This window comes from Mchenga conophoros, linkage group LG17 (assembly GCF_057382185.1).
Source record: "Mchenga conophoros isolate Kocher_MC1m ecotype Shallow Benthic linkage group LG17, M_conophoros_male_GT1.1, whole genome shotgun sequence".
Lineage (NCBI taxonomy): Eukaryota > Metazoa > Chordata > Actinopteri > Cichliformes > Cichlidae > Mchenga > Mchenga conophoros.
This window is the reverse complement of record NC_140542.1, coordinates 40,513,305-40,530,280: the sequence shown is the minus strand read 5'-3', so window position 1 is coordinate 40,530,280 and position 16,976 is coordinate 40,513,305. Positions and strand designations below refer to the sequence as shown.

Here is a 16,976-nt window from a genome sequence, read left to right as displayed (position 1 = left end):
TGAAACGTTTCTCCCACTGAAAATGTCCAGATGAGCAGAATCAGCCTTTTGGAATCTGGTCGAAGGCTTTGCTTTCTCTTTGTGTCTCCCTGTCCTCTCTCTGTGCTTGTGTGTCTGTGTCGATGTTGATGAATCAGTTACCTTTTCCCAATGATTTCGTCAAGAGGCACTACTTAGATGGTGGCTGAGGTTCAGTCTTTGCTGGATCATTGAGCGACGCTGTTAATAAAACTCCGGTTCTTTAGTCTGGTGTGTTTTCCTTGCAACTAATGTCACCGTTCTTCCTCTTGTGTACAGACCTTCCCTGGATTGTCCCGTCCTCTGAGTGCTTGGAGAGACTGTTGTGCATGATTATAAGAACCCACCAGAGGTGTTTAAGAGCAACAGGGCCAAGTTAGTGTCAGCAGCAAGTCAGTGGAGAAGACTGCAGTTCTAAAATGCATCAAACCCACTGGAGAGCAAAGTGGGAGTGAGGGAAAAACACCAGGGTTTGTAGCCATGGTTCATTTTGTGTAAGAAAATATAGACTTTGAATCATTTGAATGATGATAAAAATATTTCAACAAACATAAAGGCAGAGAAAACTGCATAGGTCCTTGAGTCAGAGGTCCAGGTGCCTTTGCTGCCCCCGTCAGGCATGTGTGTGTGTGTGTGTGTGTGTGTGTGTGTGTGTGTGTGTGTGTGTGTGTGTGTGTGTGTGTGTGTGTGTGTGTGTGTGAGACTCACCTCCCATTAGGAAGAGGAGGCCGGCCACATATTGCATGAGGCCTCGGTCCCAGCAGCAGCCCAGCAAACCAATGACCCAGCCGAACAGGATGATGGCCACAGCCATGCCCATGAAACCAGCTGTCATTCGCCGCAAGTCTGAGGAAAGACATTAAGTGAGAAATTGAGTGTTATGGTCATCATCAGAATAAATGCTGCAGCTTATTTATTCTGTTTGAGTGACGAGAAATCACGTGAATAGTTCATGACCTTGTTTTATTGTTGTTGCAAATAAACACTTTGTTTTTTTAAAGTATTATTTTAAATAGACATGCGCTTCATTTAACTTACACACTAGCAACATCTTCGGGAAAAGTTAGAAAAGAGGCAACAAAATACTGTGAAGATTATTGAAACATGTCAGTAACATTTCAAAGACCACACCCTGCATATATTCCAAAAGCATGGATCTGTTGTAAAGAGTGAAATCCAGTACGTTCTGGACCTGAGAGGAAAGCTACACGTGTTCGGGATGTTATCACCAGAGAATCTGCCTCGGGCACAGCAACGTCAGCTGTACAGCCGAGGAGCTCGACTCAGGCAGTTTTCATCAGGAGGTAAAGGGCTTGTACTGCTTTCTTTATCCAGCTCAAAGTTACTCGCCAAGTGACGAGGACCCACGTGGTCACACGGCGAGTGGGGTGGGCGGACGGGGTGGAGCCAAACAGATATATCACTCTTAAAAGCATGGAGAGAAGCTCTGCTGCAAATGACCAGCTACAAACCAAAACAGAGAGACAGGATGACACAGAGTACCCTCTGGAGGTAGCAACAGGGCAACCTGATCTGGAACTAGATTCAATTCTATTCTATTCTATTTCTACAGCGCCAAATCACAACAACAGTCGCCTCAATGTGCTTTATACTGTAAGGTAGGCCCTACAATAATACAGAGAAAAACCCAACAATCATATGACCCCTATGTGCAGCACTTTGGCGACAGTGGGAAGGAAAAACTCCCTTTTAACAGGAAAAAACCTCAGGCAGAACCAGGCTCAGGGAGGGGCGGGGCCATCTGCTGTGATTGGTTGGGGTGAGAGAAGGAGGACAGGATAAAGACATGCTGTGGAAGAGAGACAGAGGTTAATAACAGGTATGTAATTAAGATAACTGAGGCCGCAGAACAAAACAAGGACTATCAGCTGCAGCTGAAGATGGAGGAGTAACAGCATCCTCTCATCCAGCATTTCTAAGCTCTTTTGCCAGCTTCAATGGGTAGCAAAACCTGTGTCCCATGACCAGGGTGATGAGGCCTGCACATCAGTGTCAACTACGATCAAAGGATAAAGGGAGTAAAATGAGCATCTTTGCTAAATGAATTCATATTTTAAATTACTGATGGTTGAAAGCAGAGAAAGAAACCTGCTGGAAAAAAGGGACATGATCCAGTTTGGTGCCTGGATGTCATTTCTCTCTTCTGCCAAGCAGGACGGCATTTTTGTCTTCCAATGTACAACACGAGTCTGTGTGTGAAAGGCCATGAAACTAAGCAGATTGCACAGAGGCGCTGACAGACAATGGCTGCGCAGCATTATTACGGCAGAACTGTCTTATTGGCTGCTGTGTGTCCCTTTGATAGGCCACACTTCTGGCACTGCTGATAAAACCAGACTTGTCTGACTCAGCAGTTTTTGACACAAGATTTTCTTAATCTTTTCAGGTCCATTGCCAAGTTGCTAAGTGAGCGACTCTCCAGACTGGAGCCAGAAAGCCATTTGAATGAGTCAAAGGCAGGAGAGGAAGTGAGGGGGAGGCAGAGAGCACTTAAAGGTAGAGCTCAAAGACAGTTTGATAGTAAAGCTCTAGATGTTGAGCGTGGAAGACAGCGTTACTCATTTGGAAGTCGCGTGTGGTCATCAGAGCTTGTTTAAGAAGTTAACATACACACAGATTCCTAATTTTAGTAGATTAAGTCATCCTGTTACACATGAAAACTAAAACAAAGACCTCAGTTCACTGTAATGGTGCATTGAGCAAAACTAAAGATATTATTTACAGCTTCAAACCATTTAGAAATTCTGCTTATGAAAAGGTGGCACTGAATACTCTGGTGCTTGGGTGAAGATCACAGCAATCAGGCTTAATCGCCTGGTGTACATCGCTACACACCAGAGGTGCTAATGATGAGTCTTTCTTTTTGAATGGACCTTTGTCAAAGTGATGGTTGACCATGTCTAAGAAGTCCAGCTGGACACAGAAGGCAATAAAAATGCTGGTTGTCTGGACATGATATGGACACCAAAGCAAAGTGCTTCAACATGCTGCTTCTGTGTGGGCTGAACTGTTAGGTCAGTTTCATGCCTGGAAAATAAAACACAAGTTGAACACAGGCGTGTGTTTCTATGCCCTTTAAAACACATTTGAACGTTTCACAGGCAGCCAAGTGTGAGAGTGTTTTCATATCCAGTGCTTCTGTCACTCTGTGAACGTGGTAAAAAAAATGGATGCATTTTAATGCACTTTACATGATCCTGTTTCTGGGAACAACCGAAATATTGATTTGTTAATGAAATTAGCGCTCTACCTAGACAGAGTGGAGTTTTTAAAGATTCAACTCTGTATTCATAACGTGTCACTCAAGAGTTCGACAACATTTGGTCATGGTTAAGGTTTATAGAGATGCATAAGGCCATAACAGAAGGCTCTGGGTGAGGTGTTTTAGGCACCTCGCCATCCACACTGAACCTGCTGTATCTCTTTCACTACTTGCATCCACGACCTCGTTCAACAGTTGATGTGAAAGATGACGGTAGCAAAGTTCCCTCTAATGTTTCATGTGTCTGAACACACAAACTCCCTGAGCGGACACTTGGACCACTGTGAGCAACAGCAGACGTGTGCACTGTGGTCACGCCAGCATCCAATCCATGCAAGTTACATGGTTTATTAAAGTAATCAAATTACAGCATTTATGTTAGACTACTTTTAATTAACTGCTTTAGCCCACTTACAATGAGAATGTAAAAAAATCTTGTTCATGACCTGTAGCATGTTAACACTGTTGGAAGGAAAAATAACTTTGACAACAATTTTGAAAACACAACTTTCTTTTTTTTAATAAAAATAAAAATATAAAAATAAAGCTCTGACTGTATTATGAGTCTGTGGTCTGGGAGAGAGTCTGTAACTCTGTCTGCAAATACAGTAAATAATGACCAATGTTGGGCAATTAATTATACAGAATAACTACACACTAACTACAGAATAACTACACACTAACTACACAATAACTACACACTAACTACACACTAACTACACAATAACTACACACTGACTACACAATAACTACACAATAACTACACACTGACTACACACTAACTACACAATAACTACACACTGACTACACACTGACTACACACTGACTACACACTAACTACACAATAACTACACACTGACTACACACTGACTACACACTGACTACACACTAACTACACACTGACTACACACTAACTACACACTAACTACACACTAACTACACACTGACTACACACTGACTACACACTAACTACACACTAACTACACACTTACTACACACTGACTACACACTAACTACACACTGACTACACACTAACTACACACTGACTACACACTGACTACACACTGACTACACAATAACTACACACTGACTACACACTAACTACACAATAACTACACACTAACTACACAATAACTACACACTGACTACACACTAACTACACACTGACTACACACTAACTACACACTAACTACACAATAACTACACACTCACTACACAATAACTACACACTCACTACACACTGACTACACACTAACTACACACTGACTACACACTAACTACACACTGACTACACACTAACTACACACTAACTACACACTGACTACACACTAACTACACACTAACTACACACTGACTACACACTAACTACACACTAACTACACAATAACTACACACTGACTACACACTAACTACACAATAACTACACACTGACTACACACTGACTACACACTGACTACACACTAACTACACACTGACTACACACTAACTACACACTAACTACACACTGACTACACACTGACTACACACTAACTACACACTGACTACACACTAACTACACACTAACTACACACTTACTACACACTGACTACACACTAACTACACACTGACTACACACTAACTACACACTGACTACACACTGACTACACACTGACTACACAATAACTACACACTGACTACACACTAACTACACAATAACTACACACTAACTACACAATAACTACACACTGACTACACACTAACTACACACTGACTACACAATAACTACACACTGACTACACACTAACTACACACTAACTACACAATAACTACACACTCACTACACACTGACTACACACTAACTACACACTAACTACACACTAACTACACACTGACTACACACTAACTACACACTGACTACACACTGACTACACACTGACTACACACTGACTACACAATAACTACACACTGACTACACACTGACTACACACTGACTACACACTAACTACACACTGACTACACACTAACTACACACTGACTACACACTAACTACACACTAACTACACACTGACTACACACTAACTACACACTGACTACACACTAACTACACACTAACTACACACTGACTACACACTAACTACACACTAACTACACACTAACTACACTCTCACTACACACTGACTACACACTAACTACACACTAACTACACACTAACTACACACTGACTACACACTAACTACACACTAACTACACACTGACTACACACTAACTACACACTAGCTACACACTGACTACACAATAACTACACACTAACTACACACTAACTACACACTGACTACACAATAACTACACACTGACTACACACTAACTACACACTAACTACACACTAACTACACAATAACTACACACTAACTACACAATAACTACACACTGACTACACACTAACTACACACTAACTACACACACTGACTACACACTAACTACACACTGACTACACACTGACTACACACTAACTACACACTAACTACACACTGACTACACACTAACTACACACTAACTACACACTGACTACACACTGACTACACACTAACTACACACTGACTACACACTGACTACACACTCACTACACACTCACTACACACTGACTACACACTAACTACACACTAACTACACACTGACTACACACTAACTACACACTGACTACACACTGACTACACACTAACTACACACTCACTACACACTCACTACACACTAACTACACACTAACTACACACTGACTACACACTAACTACACACTGACTACACACTCACTAAACACTAACTACACACTAACTACACACTGACTACACACTGACTACACACTAACTACACACTCACTACACACTAACTACACACTAACTACACACTCACTACACACTAACTACACACTAACTACACACTGACTACACACTAACTACACACTAACTACACACTGACTACACACTGACTACACACTAACTACACACTAACTACACACTGACTACACACTAACTACACACTAACTACACACTGACTACACACTAACTACACACTAACTACACACTGACTACACACTGACTACACACTAACTACACACTGACTACACACTGACTACACACTCACTACACACTCACTACACACTGACTACACACTAACTACACACTAACTACACACTGACTACACACTAACTACACACTGACTACACACTGACTACACACTAACTACACACTCACTACACACTCACTACACACTAACTACACACTAACTACACACTGACTACACACTAACTACACACTGACTACACACTCACTAAACACTAACTACACACTAACTACACACTGACTACACACTGACTACACACTAACTACACACTCACTACACACTAACTACACACTAACTACACACTCACTACACACTAACTACACACTAACTACACACTGACTACACACTAACTACACACTAACTACACACTGACTACACACTGACTACACACTAACTACACACTAACTACACACTGACTACACACTAACTACACACTAACTACACACTGACTACACACTAACTACACACTCACTACACACTGACTACACACTAACTACACACTGACTACACACTAACTACACACTGACTACACACTGACTACACACTAACTACACACTAACTACACACTGACTACACACTAACTACACACTGACTACACACTGACTACACACTAACTACACACTGACTACACACTAACTACACACTAACTACACACTGACTACACACTAACTACACACTAACTACACACTGACTACACACTAACTACACACTGACTACACACTGACTACACACTAACTACACACTAACTACACACTGACTACACACTAACTACACACTAACTACACACTAACTACACACTGACTACACACTAACTACACACTGACTACACACTAACTACACAAGATTTACGCTAAACGCCGCAAACATCTCACATCTCAAACACGCTGTCACTCCTAAAACTTCCCCCTTCCTAAACATGGTACATTTTGCCACCAATAGGAAAGGCTGGGGGGTTTTTTTTGGGGGGGGGGGGGGGGGGGGGGGGTTTGGCTCACAGGCTTTCGAGCGTTTTCCTTATAAAACGCTGTTTTTACCGTTTCTTCCTGCAGTAAATATAAACAACGACAGTATTCAGGAAGAAAAACAAACATTGCAGATATTTTATCATAACTCTGGTTTTACGTGGCCGATCAACACAGTTTAAAAACTGGTATAAAGTCCACACTTTGTCCGTCAGTTGTTCCGTCTGTCCTGCTCACATCTCCAATGGTTGTACACGTTGTCATTAACGTGGCTTCACTCCACATCAGCCGCTTTGCTAAAACACCGGCACATAAGGACGCTGTCAGTCAACCACGTTGATTAGCTGCATATATACGAATGTGAATCGCATCATTGGCTGGACTATGGGATAACGTAATCCCTTACGGGAGCAGCCAGTCACTGACTAACACTCCAGAACAGAATTGTTAAAGTTTTCATTTTAATTTCAATTCAGGTAGATTTTTTGTGCGCAGAGACGCCAGCAGTGTGAAATTGCACACGCGCGCAGCTTAGAGGGAACATTGCACGGTAGGGATGTGGATCAAAAGGTCAATCGACAGCTCAGTTATCACTTCACTCAATCTGTACTAAGAGCATCTGGCTGGATGATCTCAGCGCTCTTATATATGTTGAGGAGTTTGCTTGAGTAACTGGGCGCCGTACCAATTAAAACTTTGAGAGTAAGTAAAAGAATCTTAACTTCAATACGATAATGATAATAATAAAACTGGAGTGATGTATTCATACCTTCTAACACCTGTTAAAAGATGTGCAGCAGCATTTTGGACTAAGTGCAAGTGATGGAGAGACGAGTGCTGGAGACCCAAACAGAAAGCATTGCAGTCTAGAAGGGATGAAGGCATGAACACGTTTTTCTAGGTCTTTAGGAGGAAGATAAGGCTTTGCTTTGGCCATTTGGAAGCTGGAGGCCACCACCCGATGAAGTCAACAGAACTGCATCGTCAGCGAAAGGGATTAATTACGCTTCTACTTCTACCTCTAACAACTGTAATTCTACCGAGTCTATCACCATCTGTCTCCAGGTGCCTGAGGCATTCTTGGAGCAGCTCAGGGACCCATTTTCCTGATGTTCCGTGTTTCATCCTAATTTATGGCCGTGGCACTCGCTGGTCCTCCTCCCCTTTCTGTTGACTTTAGAGTCAGACCTGTTACAGATCGTCAACTTTTCTTTATTATCAGGTGTGTTTCCAGAATCACTAAAAACTGCTGTAATCAAACCTATACTGAAAAAGGACAATCTTGACAAGACACAAATGAACAACTACAGGCCGATCTCAAATCTCCCGTTTTTAAGTAAGATCATTGAAAAAGCAGTTTCTCAACAGCTCAGTTACTTCTTAAAACAGAATAATTGCTACGATGCCTTCCAGTCAGGTTTTAGACAGAACCACAGCACTGAAACCGCTCTGACCAAAGTGTTTAATGACATATGTCTGAACACAGACAGTGGAAAAATGTCGGTCCTAGTTTTACTGGATCTCAGTGCAGCATTTGATACAGTTGACCACAACATATTACTCAAACGACTGGAGAACTGGACAGGTCTTTCAGGAACTGTACTAAACTGGTTCAAAACATACTTAGAAAACAGGAAATACTTTGTATCAATAGGTAACTTCACATCTGAGCAGACAAGTATCACATGTGGAGTTCCCCAAGGTTCCATCTTGGGACCCCTTCTGTTTAACATCTACATGCTCCCACTGGCACAGATTATAAACAACAACAAAATAAACTATCACAGCTATGCAGATGACACACAAATATATATCACAATGTCACCAGGAGACCGAGGCCCTGTACAGGCTCTTGGTAAATGCATTTAGGAAATCAATGACTGGTTGTGCCACAATTTTCTCCAGCTAAACAAAAACAAAACTGAGGTAATAGTCTTTGGCGCCAAAGAAAAACGATTACAGGTCACCAGAGAACTTCAATCTATACATCTAAAAACCACAAACCAGGCGAGAAATTTGGGTGTAGTGATGGATGCAGACCTAAACTTAGAAAAACACATTAAGACAATAACAAAGTCAGCTTACTATCACCTCAAGAATATATCAAGGATAAAAGATCTGATGTCTCAACAGGACCTGGAAAAACTAGTCCATGCATTCATCTTTAGTAGGCTTGATTACTGTAACAGCATCTTTACAGGTCTACCTAAAAAATCAGTCAGACAACTACAGCTCATTCAGAACTCTGCTGCTCGAGTCCTCACTAAGACCAAAAAAGTGGACCACATCAGTCCAGCTCTGAGGTCTTTACACTGGCTGCCTGTCCGTCAGAGGATAGACTTTAAAGTTCTGATGCTGGCCTATAAAGCTCTGAATGGTTTAGGACCAAAATACATCAATGACCTCCTGACCCAGTATGAACCATCCAGATCCCTCAGGTCATCTGGATCCGGTCTTTTATCAGTTCCCAGAGTCAGAACCAGACACGGAGAAGCTGCATTCAGCTTTTATGCTCCTTATATCTGGAACAAACTCCCAGAAAGCCTCAGATCAGCTGAAACACTCAGTTTATTTAAATCCAGGTTGAAGACTCACCTGTTCTCAGCTGCATTTGAATAAAGCACCAAATCCACACTTTAAGCTTAAATTTCAAAACTTACATTTAACTACTGATTTTATCTACTGTTCTGATTTTATCTGTTTTGATTTTATATACTGTTGTTTGTTTGTTTGTTTGTTAATTAGTTAGTTAGTTTATTTGCTTGTTTTATTCAATTTTAAATCATGCTTTTTATTTGTTCTTGTTTCTAATGTCTCTGTAAAGCACTTTGAATCACCTTGTTGTTGAATTGTGCTATACAAATAAACTTGCCTTGCCTTGCCTTGCCTTGTTGCTCACAGAGCCTTAGGTGCTGGACTTCAGACAGAGGCCTCCTCCGTGCACTGTGAGGAGTTTTTGCGTCGTGACTTGGCGTGTCTCGACATCAGTGGCATCTGTCTCGTCTGGAGGCCAGTTTATTATTCCAGCTGAGTATCTGATGACCAGTAGGGCGTACGCATCGATGCCTTGGATATTATTCCTTACATTTAGCTGGTTTTTCAGCACCTGTCTCTGGTGGTATTTGGCCGTGGACAACCTTTATCACGGTTCCTGTTGGTCTGTGGGCTGTTCAGGTCCTTGCAGGTGTCCTGTGTGTCTGCTATTCTGCTCTGCTCTGGTAGCGCTGGGCAGACCTCCAGTCCAAACGACATCCTAATCAGAGTTATTATAGTTTTGTATTTTCTAATTAGTTTTTATTTTCATTTCATTTTGACTTTGTGTTTTTAATTTAGTTTCACTGAGTTTCCACAGTGGATTGTCTTGTTTCAGTTGAGATTTTATTGTATGAAAATGTTTTTGTTTTTTTAGTCTTTTCCAGAATGGATAGAAATTCCATCTGTTTTTCCTCCTGTGCAGGGAAACCATTGAAATTGAATGTGAAGTTCTGACAAATGTAATAAACCTGTTTATTTGCTTTTTTCAGCATCTAGCAGTTAGTCTTTGGCAGTGCAGGCTGCATCTGAGCAGTACTGTTTCTGTTCGCCACAGAGGGAGATGACCTTGGTTTTCCAGACTGCAGAGCTATCCTGCTGCCCATGTGCACTGGGGAGATAAGCGACAGTGCTGAGAAGCCAACTTGACAAACCTGATGCCACACAGCTTTAAAGCTCAACACAGTTTTTCCATTACACTGAGGTCCTGGCTCAGTGATGCTTGTATTCAAGATGTGCAAACCCACACACAAACGCATCCTATCTGTCACATTTTAAAGCAACTTTAAATGCAGCTGCATGGTAGTAAACAATGGAGCTCAAAACAACAAATTCTGGAGCTGTTTGATCTGTGTGCACATTTTACATTGTCTGTTCATTCAGTTTAACCCCTGATGGAAGATGCAGGTGTGGAAATAAGTGATCAGGGCATGCATAAGGTTTAATGTAGCTCACAACAGGAAGCACTTCCACCTCCACTGTGAAAGGAAAACAACAGACATTTTCTGTCCGGTATGTTTGTATCCCGTGAGAGACGTTTAGCGTGCAAAATGGGTATGAAACCAGTAAACTAGTTTCATACTGCTTTGGTAATATGTAATTCACCTTACTGAGAAAAGCCATGCAAAGTGATTGCATTAACGAGCAGTATATCATATCTGATACATGCAGTTTTTGTTAATTTTGAGACTTTTACAGAATCAGTGTGATATTTTTCCCCCTGATGAACCAAAACAATTTGCACAATACAATTTGTTGCTTAACCTTAAGTCATATGTACTCTTGATTTAGTCTTGAAAGGAGGCAAATGGATGTTTTCTGAAGATGTTTCACTTCCCAGTTTCAGATCATGTCTATATTGGGTCCGTCGGCCAGTGACTTATTCTGGACATCCATACGACGACCAAACTAGGTCCACAATTGGACATCCAATCATCACCCAACTTGGATGTCAACATGACGCTCGACATTTGAACTTTGGGTCATTTTTTTTGGACGTCGTGACTCATCTGGACGTCTATTACAGGTGCAGGAAATTTACACGATTAATATATATAATAATTTTTTACAAATACCAACATTGTTGATGAATGTCAACAATGTTGGTATCAGCAGGAGACATGTTTGTGTGGGTTCCCCCCACCGTCCAAAGACATGCAGTTAGTGAGGTTTGGTGAAGTGCTGATTCTAAATTGGCCGTATGTGTGAATGTGAGTGTGAATGGTTGTCTGTGTGTGAGCCCTGCGACAGACTGACCACCTGTCCAGGGTGGACCCCGCCTCTTGGCTCCACCCCCCCATGAACCTGAAAAGGATAAGAGAATGTATGGATGGATATTATATGTTAGTCTGCTGATTTATTGAGTACATGTGTTTAAAAAATAATAATTTTACATTTTCCTGTTTTTTTGGTTTATTCATTTCAATTAATCAAGTTATTTATTTGTAACCAGGTTAAAACTGCCAGTTATTAAAATGTGTTGAAATATGAAAACCTTTGAAATCCATGTTTAAATGGTTAAAGTATTTTTCCCTTTTAGAAGGAGTGCAGTGTGTTTAATGAGTTTAAAAGAGCAGTTGGATTATATATTGTTCATTTTTACAAGTTTCCTGTTTTGCTCCTGATTGTAGGAGGAAATGAACGTGGCTGTGATCGTCGATGGACTGAGAGAAGTTGTGAAGCAGTTTGCTCGACAGTCTTTGTCAATGCGCACGTTTTGCCACCGGCCTGTGAGAAGCATCCCCCGGCGAGCTGCTCACGTTTGTTTTAGCTCATGTCAGGGACCAGAGTCTGGAGACTCCGTGTTTATGTTTTGTGATTATTAATATTCATTCATTTAGTTAGTTTTGTGGTTATTTCCAGTGTTTAGATGTTCTCTGTGCCTCCCTCGTGTTCCTTGTGTTGTGTCTCATGTTCATGCTTCCTGTTTTACTCTGGAGAGTCTGGCATCCTGTGCTTCAGTGTAACCGGTTTTTCTTCCTCCCGGCCTTGTCTCGTCTGATTAGTGTCAGCTGTGTCTCCCTCCTGTGTGCAATTTCCTCGTTTCCCTCTGTGTTTATATATCGTGTGTGTTCACCCCGTTCCTCTTTGGATTGTCTGTGTACCTCTGTATCTCCCTGCTGATCCTTCTGCATTTCCTCACACATGCCCACATTGCAAAACTGGTATGGCCTGGATCTGGCCCACACAATGTGCTTACACATGGCCCACATGCTGCAAAGAATGACGGCTCTTTGGTGGCCCACACATGGGCCAGCACAAGGTCAGTTGCAGACACACTGCTGGCCCAGAACAGTTTCAGCTCCAGATGTCAGCCTAATGTGTTCCTTAATCAAGCCAATAGTGCAACATCTGTTCGCACAGTGAATGGACTGATTCTTATTTAGCGCTTCTCTCTCACAGATTACTCAAAGTGCTCTAGACAACATGCCACTTTCACCCAATCGCACACTTTCTCTAAACTGAGTGCTTCCTAACTACAGTCACACACATTCATACTCAGACATGCAAACTGCTCCACCTCCTGAGCTTCAGCCACCCAGTGGTAAACATGAGTAAACCTGTGACAGCAGAGCTGACAGAAGCAATATTAAAAAGTCTGGCATTGAAAAGACGTCCACAACTTTCACTGGGCAACTTCAAAACCTTCATTTTGGTTTTGAGCCATTCACAGCTGGACTTGCTGATGCGTTTTGGATTCTGTGTGTTTGAGCTTCAGGAGATGAACTCATCGCCACACGTGGTTCCATCAATGATCTAACACCACCACCGTGTTTGGCTGTTGCTAAATGTTCTTCATATGAAACACTGTGCTAATCTGATTTCACATGTATACCACTAATAAAACTGTAACAGGGTTTAATGTATTTGATGAGCTTCCTCCAGCGTTCTGTTCACCACATGCTTTACTGTGTATAGAGAGCAACGATGCTGCGCTTTAGGTGGCTAACTTGGAGGTAATTACAGTATACTAAGAACATCGTGCGACACTGTGAAATCTTCTGTGGCAGCTGGTAATAGTAAGCTAAGCTCTGTCTCTCTCTCCTCTTCTTCCTCACTTAAGTCACCATAAATGACTCGAGGATTTCTGGGCTGGTGGATACAGAAGCTCTGTGATGTGACTAACCGGATTAACGAATAGGAAGCAGTAAGGGAAGAAAATGCAGCACGGACTCATCATCTTTCTGCTGCTATGGCAACACATTAAATGTAAGGAAAGTACAGCAATGCACTGACACGACACACATCAAAGTAAGGATGAAATAAACTTTGTTCTGCTTTTAAACTGGAATTTTCCACTAAATCACAGTTTTAGTGAAGCTCATTGGTTATCTACCAGGTACGACTATCGTGTAAATATCGCAGAGAACAACAGAATCTGCTTATTTAAAGAAGAATATCAGTGTTTATTTCTGCTGCATGATTCCTTTTGACTGCGACCTGGTCTCTTCTGTTATTTGGGCGACGCGGGTGCAGAAGTAGAAATCTACCTGCCTTCATACCCAGACTATCACTGCATACCTGATCAGTGACGTGTTGTCGGATTAGCCTTTTCATAGGTTCATCTTCATTCTGCTGTTGAAAAGATGGATTCATGTGTTTTTGTTTGTTGGTTTCTTAATGTTTTGGTAACCTTTCGACCTTTTCTTTGGAAGCATGGTCAGATCCCCAGTCATTAAAATCGAAGGAAGATGTTAAACATTTCTTCACTGAGCTGTATTTTTCAAACATTTTCCATCCTGATGTGTTTTTCTGTTACATGACTAAATGCAAAATATCAATAAGGGACAACTCCCACTAGGGTTTAAACACCTGGGACTCCATCCTTTGGGTTTAGAACTGAAGAAGCTTCTCAGATGAGAGGTAAACGTCTTCAAGAAACCTAAGAAGTCCAGACGATTTTCTTTCCAAGCTCCTTAGACTACCATGGCCTGGATGACTGAGAACCTTCACAGACATTTCCCTCTCACAGAAAACGATGCTTTTGTTTGATCAGCCAGTCTTATAGCTGCCAATTTTCTTTACGACACCAACAGTTTTTCATTCATGCTGGGGCCGACCCACGCTCCTAAGCATTCACAGTCAGTTCAGTATTTGACTCGATCTAGGTATTTTTGCACATTGTATGAACACGGAGGAGGACTGGAGCTTGTGCTTTGACAAACATGAGCGTGAGAATCGCACCAGTGAATCGGCTTTCCATGTGAGCTGTCTTTATTAGACAGTTGTTGATCTGCTGGACTGAGATGGTTTAGAGCTCTTCCCCCCACACTAAGGGTTTGTAATTATGAGCAGGGATGAATCACTTGTCCTGCAGGGGTTGTGGTCACGTGGCTGAATACAACTGAACCAATAATCGCGAGTGCCTGAAACATAAAATTTTAATGAGGTCATCCAGGACTGACAGCGCTGCGTTTCTCTGAGGTTTCAGCCTCGTTAATAATGCTTAATTATTTTTCCTATTGGTCACAAGAAAGCATGAGTCCATAGCAATATTAGATGATGCTCAAGCCTGAAACCTGCAGATACACTGCATGCTTATGTGTTTGTGTGTTTGTGAGTAATGTTTGTCTTGTCAGTCAGAAACCGTTTTCATTAGGTTTAAATATGGTGATTTCTGTGCCAGTTGTTATCATCATAAAGTGTAATTCATTTAACTCAGCAACAGTGCATGCAGGATATTTTTAAAGCTTGAATCCCTGTCACAACACAAGATGACTGTTGGCACAGAATATGATGATCCTAGACCGACAGAAGGGGAAAGGACAGAAAAGACCAACAGCACTGATGTAAGGGGATGCCCTCGTACCTGCAGCTCGATGAGTCTTGGACCTCGTAAATAAATACTGCATGTATCAGCCCTTCTCTCATCAGCTTTGAACATATGGTAGACTGAAAGGGCAAGTTTGAAAATGATCATTTTCTGCAAGAAGAAATCAACTCAATGCATCTGGCAGCTGTTCAAAAGAGCCTGAATGCTGCTTCAGTTTGGCTGATGTTATTGGACAGTTTGTTCCAGATACAGTAACAAGACGTTTAGCTCTAAGAAAGCCGGTTTGGTTTGAAGCAACACTGAGAGCAAAGATTACAAATGAAGATTAGAGACGACTGGCACAGATTTGTTTATAATAGATCACTTCCTACTTGCAAGATCCAGTGTTCACTGGCAGCGTTGGTCAAGTTACTGAAAATAGTATTTAGTTACCAATTACTTCTCCAACAAAGACTGACTACTTATTTTCAAAAGTAATCGGTTACTTTATTACTTAGTTACTTTTGAAAAACACGATACAAAACCTGAATACGTAATAAAGCAACAGATATTTCAACCCAATTCTATTTTTTCTCCATAATCCATCCAATGGAATCACATGAAAAAGTCTCTTTTTAAAAATGTCTTTTCTTAGTTTTAATCTTTTAACTTTATGCACATTGCATCAAGCAAAAATTATATGCAAAATCATGGTTTAGTGACGCAGTAATGCAGCGAGAAAATATCAGTGATCTAATTACTTTTTTGCAATAGCAATTCCTTACTTTACTCCTTACTTGAAAAAAGTAATGGGATTACAGTAATTGGGATTCCTGTTCACTGGCGCAAACCCATTTTATCTCAGTAGTGACACACAAGTCTCGTACTTTCCCGTTCTGTTACAAATCTGTGATTTTTCTAAACTGAGGTTTCACAAATACACCAAAGTTTTATAGCATCACATAAAACTGTCTCGGTCGGGGGTCCCGCTCTTTAATGTTCTCTGCGCCTGGTGGTCTCTGTGTTTCTTAGTTGCGCTGTCTGCCTGTCAGCTGTATCCCAAAGTCAAGTCTGCGTGTTATGTTTCCTGTTTTACTTTGAAGGTCTGTGTCCTGGTGAATGTATTGACTTTTGCTTCCCGTCTCGTCATGTCTGATGTCTCCCAGCTGTGCTCTCCTTCTGTGTCTCATTCCCCTCGTTATTCCCACAGTGTATTTAAGCCCTGTGTTTCTCTGTGTCAGTGTCGCATCCTCCCTCATTGCTGTGTTTCCTCATGACCTTAGATTTCCCAGTGTAGTTTTGTTTTTCCCCTGCCAGCAAACAAAGTTGAGTT

The 16,976-nt window shown here is 41.5% G+C and overlaps 1 protein-coding gene across 1 annotated transcript in view; it reads right to left on the bottom strand.

The window, feature by feature from the left end:
* Positions 1-16,976, bottom strand: part of tmem178bb (transmembrane protein 178Bb) — a 69,464-nt gene that overhangs the window by 4,032 nt on the left and 48,456 nt on the right. Inside the window, exon 4 of the mRNA XM_085251752.1 lies at positions 727-864. Coding sequence (XP_085107878.1) covers positions 727-864 — 138 coding nt within the window. The remainder of the gene's footprint in view (positions 1-726; positions 865-16,976) is intronic.